At 44.3% G+C, this 8,328-nt stretch overlaps 1 protein-coding gene across 1 annotated transcript in view; it reads left to right on the forward strand.

Annotated features, from left to right (window-relative positions):
• Positions 1 to 4,324: 4,324 nt before the first annotated feature.
• The window catches only part of LOC116222818 (putative cytochrome P450 120), a 44,254-nt gene continuing 40,250 nt past the window's right edge, over positions 4,325 to 8,328 (forward strand). Inside the window, exons 1-3 of the mRNA XM_031577672.2 lie at positions 4,325 to 4,940; positions 6,199 to 6,276; positions 7,371 to 7,455. Of these exons, the coding sequence (XP_031433532.1) occupies positions 4,751 to 4,940; positions 6,199 to 6,276; positions 7,371 to 7,455 (353 nt within the window). The 5' untranslated portion in view covers positions 4,325 to 4,750. The remainder of the gene's footprint in view (positions 4,941 to 6,198; positions 6,277 to 7,370; positions 7,456 to 8,328) is intronic.

An 8,328-nucleotide genomic window follows, 5' to 3' on the forward strand; every position in this document is an offset into this window, starting at 1 on the left:
CTCTTGCATCAAGACGGCGATCTCTGGTTGTGATCTCTGGACCCGGCAGTCACAGCACAGTCACACGACCTAGGCTGCTGGTGGCGTAGTGACAGCTCCTCTCCGTTTGCGATGCTTTTAACGACGGCTGCGGCGTGAGCAAGGCACTGGCCTCTCTCCAGCTGGCAGCGGTTCTTTTCCGGCAGGCTGTGTTGTGGCTCTTCAGGCTGTTGATGTGGATCTGGTGGCCCCTCTGATGGGTCGATGGGTTGTCTTCTCCAGTGGCCGTGAAGGGCTGGAATCAGCTGTGCTCTGGACACATCCACCATAGCCCCCACTTGGCCAGCAGATCTAATCCAATCTTAGATTTTGTGGTTTGGAAGGTTAGAAAGATACAAATTGGAATTCACCATTAAAATGATAGAAGTTGATAGAGAAAAATAAAGAGTAGCCTCACAGACCAAATTCATAATACAAATATAAATATAAATAACTTCTGAGATTAAATTCGGACTTTAACCTCGGAAATTCTGACTTTAAACTTTAAACCCCATAAAACGAACTCATAAAACACCCCCCTATCCCCCCCTGCGCGCTAGAAAAACAAATCCCCCCATAGGTAGCCCTAATACGCATACATAGATAGCCTATGGAGCAAGCGTAAAATGTAGGCTCGTGGCATGGAATTTCTGTAGTTCTGTATATGCACAAGTGGCATATATGTAAAAGATTAAAAGGTTTCTGGGGGTGTTCTTTTTATGACTCTAGGACAAAAACTCGCAGAGCTTTAAAGGCATATTGACAACAAGAACAAAAAACGAAATATCCCTCCACAGGGATATGGTCCCCAGAGGGGCAGACAGCGAGGGCGGGGCGGGTGGGGCATGCATCTCCAGTGTTGGTGTAGTGCTGGACCAGGCTGGTGAGCGTGCAGTCTTCGTTTCCGGCTGCAAAGATGACGGTGAACTGCTCCTGGAGCTCGTTCAGCTGACATCTCTGGGTTGACTCTTTCAGCTGACATCTCTGGGTTGACTCCAGCCCCTCGCAGGTCCACTGGCACAGTTCCTCGATTGCCTGTGTGGTCTCTGCTGTTGGTGGTGGTTTTGGCATGCTGGCCGGTTCAACTTCTGGATGCAGCGGCCAGCTGGCGACTCTGGAGGCCACTGCTGGGGTGCAAACATTCCCACCTGGGGCTCAGTGGCGGTCAGACGGGCTCTGTCTCTGTCACGATGGGGGGCATGGAGACCCTCTGGACTGGCGAAAACAGCTTGCGACGACCTCTGCGGCAGCAGCAAAAGTGCTGGACTCTTGCATCAAGACGGCGATCTCTGGTTGTGATCTCTGGACCTGGCAGTCACAGCACAGTCACACGACCTAGGCTGCTGGTGGCGTAGTGACAGCTCCTCTCCGTTTGCGATGCTTTTAACGACGGCTGCGGCGTGAGCAAGGCACTGGCCTCTCTCCAGCTGGCAGCGGTTCTTTTCCGGCAGGCTGTGTTGTGGCTCTTCAGGCTGTTGATGTGGATCTGGTGGCCCCTCTGATGGGTCGATGGGTTGTCTTCTCAAGTGGCCGTGAAGGGCTGGAATCAGCTGTGCTCTGGACACATCCACCATAGCCCCCACTTGGCCAGCAGATCTAATCCAATGATACAGGGATCCAAAATGGATGATGACCAACCTGTGACCAACATCCTCTTCCCCTCCACCTCCACCCTCTCTCTGGTGACAGCTTCCCCTCCACCTGCACCCTCTCTCTGGTGACAGCTTCCTCTCCACCTGCACCCTCTCTCTGGGGACAGCTTCCTCTCCACCTCCACCCTCTCTCCGGTGACAGCTTCCTCTCCACCTGCACCCTCTCTCTGGTGACAGCTTCCTCTCCACCTGCACCCTCTCTCCGGTGACAGTGGCGCAGCCTTGTGTCTGCCCTGCCTGATGGTCGTGGCTGTTTGGCTCTCCCTCTACTCCCGGTCAGTTTGGTGCATGTGGTGCTTTGGTTCAGTGGACTACAGGACGTGCTCCACGCGCTCAGCCTCGTCCATGGCTCCCTCCAGTGGACTACAGGACGTGCTCCACGCGCTCAACCTCGTCCATGGCTTCCGCCAGTGGACTACAGGACGTGCTCCCCTCGTCCATGTGGACTACAGGACGTGCTCCACGCGCTCAGCCTCGTCCATGGCCGCCGCAATAGAGCTGGGGGCACTGATGTGAATGTGCTCCCTCAGCTGCAAATCCCAGATGGAAGCTTGAAGCGCTAGCTCCTCTTGTTGGCTGGCATCGAAAGTTGGATAACCCCCCAGTGAGCATATAGGCGAGCGTGGGCAGCCCTTCTCTCTCACTCTGGCTGAGCGTGGGCAGCCCTTCTCTCTCACTCTGGCGTCAGGTGGCCAGCTTGACGTGGGCAGCCCTTCTCTCTCACTCTGGCGTCAGATGGCCAGCTTGTCACGGAAGAACCATTGGCTAACACCTCCTTACCAAAGCACCATTGCTCTCACTTTTTCAAAACTCTTCACACAATGTGCTTTATAACACTCACACTCACACATCAGTTAACTTTTCATGGAAAAAGCACTACAACCACCAAAACACTTCATACTTCACCCACAAGTGACTCGGGCAGCCATAACTTTAAAATATAACATTTGAAAGCGCTACAAAATGCCCATATTATGTGATGCCGTATCCTATATTTTTTGCATAATTTGGTATTGCATTGCAAAAGAAGTATGACACCTTTACAGTAAATACTGTAATAACAAACAAATCAATCTGAAATGCTGCAATATGTTTCATCAATTTCTGTTGTACCAAAAGGTGTGTAGATGCTACCATTTGATGTCTGCTGTAGCCCTAATGCTGATCCATTGTCTCCCCTGTATTTGGAATCAAATTTTTATCAACTTCACATTTACTGCAAAGACAAGCGTGACACCAATATCAAACTTTTTAATCTGTTTGTGGGCCTTTAAAGTAGCATTATGCAACAATTTGACACTTTTTGAGATATGGTTTTATAGGCAACTAGTTTAGGTACCATCCTCAAATTCATTTTGATAGCATATGGTCATGTAAAGGACAGATAAACACCTGTGTATTCCCCACTAGCCATCCAGGATATGCCTTATGCAGTTCTGTGTAACGGGCTGGTACACCCTGCAAAAATGGAAGAAAAGCTTTCACACGCATGACATTGCCAAATAAACTGCCAAATTACACCAGTCAGTGTGTTGGCAAGCTTCTATCAGTGTCAGCTGGGCTGTTGGTGGTGTTTGCAAGGTTTTTGCATGCCTTTTAGGTAGTTAGCTTACTAGTTTTGGAACAGAACTACGTATTGCTGCTTTAACAATACTGTAGATACCACTCTGGAGTGTGATACATTTACTCCATATGGTAAGTGGCGTCAGAGGTACAGTGGTTAGTGTTCCTAACTGACATACAGCCGACCCAGGTTCAATTCCTGGGCAGTGCAGGAGGCCATTGTAAAGGCCGAAATATAATTCTACGACTCCGTTACTCCGTGGTCACGCAGTTTGGGAGGTGCACGTCAGGCCACGGAGAGGTGCTCGGAGAGGGTTTGCCACGACGGAGAGGGCTCTCCGTGTCTCCGTAAACGGACGACCATGAAGTAAAAGCATCTGCTAAGTAGCAGACCTTTACTGTAGCTGCATTTTCACTTTGTCTCATTGAAAGCCCAGCACTTATAGATACAGCAGTAATAGTGGAGAAATCTCTCATTTATATTTCCTCTACATACATGCACATTTGTATAACCACTTTAGTTGGTAACAAGCCTGCAAACACACAAAACAAAGCAAAAACTGGATAAATGTTCCACCAAATCTTGTGTGTTGTTTCAAAAAACAGCATATTTCCATCTATGGTGATATGCTAAATTTAGGTTTGGAGCAGAAAGTTTTAAACAAAGTATCTAAATGTCACAGTATCTACTGATATGATAATTGTATCAAGTTTTTTTGATGAGTAGGCCTATATTTAGCCTATTGATGTTAGTTGACTTTAATATTGGCTAATCGTTATAGATTGTAAATAGCCTGTATGTGCTACACTACACACAAACATCTTAGATTTTGTGGTTTGGAAGGTTAGAAAGATACAAATTGGAATTCACCATTAACATTATAGAAGTTGATAGAGAAAAATAAAGAGTAGCCTCACAGACCAAATTCATAATACAAATATAAATATAAATAACTTCTGAGATTAAATTCGGACTTTAACCTCGGAAATTCGGACTTTAAACTTTAAACCCCATAAAACGAACTCATAAAACACCCCCCTATCCCCCCCTGCGCGCTAGAAAAACAAATCCCCCCATAGGTAGCCCTAATACGCATACATAGATAGCCTATGGAGCAAGCGTAAAATGTAGGCTCGTGGCATGGAATTTCTGTAGTTCTGTTATTTTTTTTTATTTCAAAAGATAGTCAGTGTCCAGCTTTTCATAACGTAGCCTCCTGCATTAACATGTAGCTACCAAAATCATCCGCTCGGAGGATAAACACTTCCTGTATTTTGAAACCGGCTACTCCATGGAGACTGTACTTGTGTGTCTAGTCAAATTCAGAGGCTGCGATCTGAGGCATTAATGTGAATTTAAAGTAGCCAACCATATGCTGGCTTTAGGTAGAAAATGTTTAGGGTTATTTGTAATGCATATACCTGTTGGTCGCTTCTTAGGGTACTGACTTAGTTATTCTACGCCTGTATGACGAAAGGTATCAGAGGGATTAGATGTGCTGTGTTTAAACAAAAGGATGTCTAAATTACCGGGATCTACGGGAATATCACTTCTGGGTGACAAGTCACTGGAATTTTATCGGGACCCAATAACTTTTTGCGAACGTCGCATTGAGAAGCATGGCAGCCGAATATTTCAAGCAAGGCTTCTCAACAAGTCAACATCTTTCGTGTGCTCAGTGCAAGGGATGAAAGAACTTCTATGCGGTAGGCTACGTTCATTTAGAGGACACAAAGGTTGTGTGTGCGTGTGGCGTCACCATGACGTTGCGATTTTAGATAGCCATGTTGATTCAACGCACACATCGTTTGTACTACTTAACACTGTAAACAATTCAAACGGGGTAGCATATGTGAGAACATTTTACTGTGGGTTATATTCGTCCGCTTGGTAGCTTTCTGGCTATTTCTATTGTTGTTTATAAACAATTGTAGTATATACATATGCGATTACATCTGTTGTACTGCTTGTTTAAATGAGTTACGTGCCTCTGTATGCATGGTTTATTCCCGTAGGACTTCACTGCGTTTTGGAATCCTCGGTGGATTAGAGACTATGTCAGGCGTTATTGTCACGAGACAGAATATCCTACCCGTGACCCTCATGCCAGAGGCTTTGAGAATTAATTGACCCCTGTCACAAAAAGCTTTGTGTATTTGGCCCTTACGAAATACAAAGACAACCTTATTTTATGGAAATGTCCTTTGGAGCATTTTAAACACCTGAAAGAAATTATATTATGTATACATTTATAATTAAAATGTTAATTATAATTTATAGTTAAAATGATGGCCTACTTTCAGAGTAGCAGATTTTGGATAGCTAACTTTGAACCAATGCTGCACAGAATAAACTGGTCATACATATTACAAACTATTTGCCTATTGTAGCCTATGGCAGTTCTCATTTCAGTTCCTCTTGACACGGCCTATGTTTGCTTAGCAGTTCAGATATCCTAATAGGATATATAAAAGGAAGCAAACACTGGGCACAAGGAAGCAGTAATCTGTGAGTACTCGTGCCACTGTTCTGAATGGGTGTTTACATTCTTCTAGCACACAGGAAGTTCATCTTCGTCAAACCAGGACTTCCTGTCTCTCAGGCACCCTTGTGTTTTGGTTGTGGCTATGGGACCACGTTCCTGTAGCGAAACAGATGAGATGAGACACATCTATTTCCCAAACATTTTATGACTAATGTTATGAAACTGTTATAGACTATTTATGAAACACATTCAATTTCCCAAACAACGAGAAGCTGCGTTACATGTCTGTATTGCTTGCCTTCTGCTGTATGTGGACTTAAGTAGTGGCATGGTCAGTCTCCGTGTTTCTGCAACTGACTTGGCAGTTTGCTGTCTGAGAGAATGCAGGATGAATTAACAGCTGCCTTACAGATGGACATGATAGCTTCGGTTAAGATCTGACAGTTGGTCTGTGTACTGTATATGTTTTTTTCACCCAGATAAATCATCTGTGTTCCTGAAAGACCCCACTGATGTCATGACGTACATGTATGGAGACAACATTGTTACGACCAATGGTGAGATAATACTCCGGCCGCAGTCCACCCAAAAAAAAGTCACATACTTTACTTACCTGTTGCAGGACACCCTTTGCCTTTCTCTGATGACGATACTCCTATTGCCAAGATTGAACCCAGTCGGGTACATTTTCAGAAAACATGAAGAAAAACGCTCTTGCCTTTGTATTTTTATCCTGTATGGCCCCAAAGTACCCTTCAATAAATATATTTAATTTTTTTTTAAAAAGATTGAACCCAATTGGTTATTACAGTAAAGCTTTTTTTGAAGTATGCTCTCAAGAGTAAACACAAGTACAAAATAGTGTGAAATGTTGAAGGGATGCAAACCTTTTTAGGCTCATTACTGTGTAGAACTGATTCTGTTAGTGGCTAGGCACTGCTTTCACCATAAATTATATAAGAAATGATCTGCATCTTTACTTCTAGATATTCTTACATAACTGTGGCATTGAAACTATGTGGTCCAGGAAACTGGTAGACATTTTACATATGGTTGGCTGTTATATCAAGAAACAAGAAAAAATGCATTAGTATTGTATCCCCTGTTGCATAATATCGCTGGTATACTGTATATATTATATCAAAATTGCCACAGGTCTTTAAGCATTATTTTTAAAGTTAGTACAGTGCTGTCCTTTTTAAATATTTAATTTAGCCCTGTCTGGTTGCATTGCACATGTATTTTTTTTTTATATACAAAAATGTGTGTTCGTCTTGGTCTGCCTAGACCGATGTCAGTGTTCTCTCAGATTACCGAATGGAAAAATAACACCAGCACTGTTTCATATGACCGTTAGAGGGGGCTGTTGCACAGAGAATAGAGCCACTGGGCCTGCCCTTGCAATTTCTCTACGTTTCATAGTCTGTCACCCAGCAATAAAACCGTCACGACTATAACATCACTGTCTTTTGAGAAATAAAAACTCTCTGATACCATCATTCATATTGCTCACATCCCATTAGCAAACTCAATTATGACCAAATATTTTATCAACCCAAAATATCCACTGCCTGTAATCTATCAATCAGTTTATGCGGCTGGTCCTTGAGCGGGCTGTTAATGACCTCTTTAATCTCTGCCACTCATTCAGGGGAGGAGGCCAGTCTGCTTCGCTTGTCCCTCATGAATCTGTTCACGGGGAAGTGCCTGGCATCCAGCTCTGATTACATCACCAGGTAATGAACGTGTCACCTCGTCAGGACTCCCCGACCACAGCAGGCCCACGGGGCAAACAACAGGCTCATCTCATCTCACCGAGACGAGACGAGATTGTCTACCTAATGCCTAAAGAAGCAATACACAGTGTTGTTGTTTATCAACGCAATGCACGACTCTAAATGCTTTATGTCCAGACACAAGGAAAACCATAGCACAGAACTTGGATAAATAACACAACGGACACAACCACCTAACACATGTTTGGGAATTCTGCTGTGCTGTGTGTAAATAAGTCTCTGAAAAGACAAGAATCCCAGTGCATAAAGGAGATGAACCTGTTGTTTACTGTGCAGTCCAGCAATGTTCTGGAGTCATGGCGAGATCTCGTCAGGACTGCAGAACATCGCAGGCTTGTAAAGAGTAAACAGATGGTTCACCTCGCCTGTCACCATACCTAGCGTATTCCCAAGGACTCACTAAACATTGTTATTATTTGCGTTTAGTGTGCAACACACACATCCCAAAACACAGCGCAGCAGACAGATACAAATACAGGTACATAGAAATCCACCATTTTAAAGTCCTGGTGGACTGTTTTTGAATTACAGTGGAAAGATGAGTGTCAGAACAGTGTCTTTGCTGAAGGATAAACCCTCAGTAGAACAGGCGTAGAGGGATGTGATCCTACTGGTGAATGAAGAAAGATGACATGGGTGTACCTCATGACCTAATGAAGCCTACGTAAGAACAATACGTAGACTGACTGTACATCTCTAATGGGGGTTAATGCCATTCTTAGAAACATCACTGCTGGCCGCCTAAATGGCTTAGGCAAGGCTCTTAATTATGTATCCATGCTGAGCAGCATGAAAACATATGTTGAATCATTT

This window comes from Clupea harengus, chromosome 12 (assembly GCF_900700415.2).
Source record: "Clupea harengus chromosome 12, Ch_v2.0.2, whole genome shotgun sequence".
Classification (NCBI taxonomy): Eukaryota; Metazoa; Chordata; class Actinopteri; order Clupeiformes; family Clupeidae; genus Clupea; species Clupea harengus.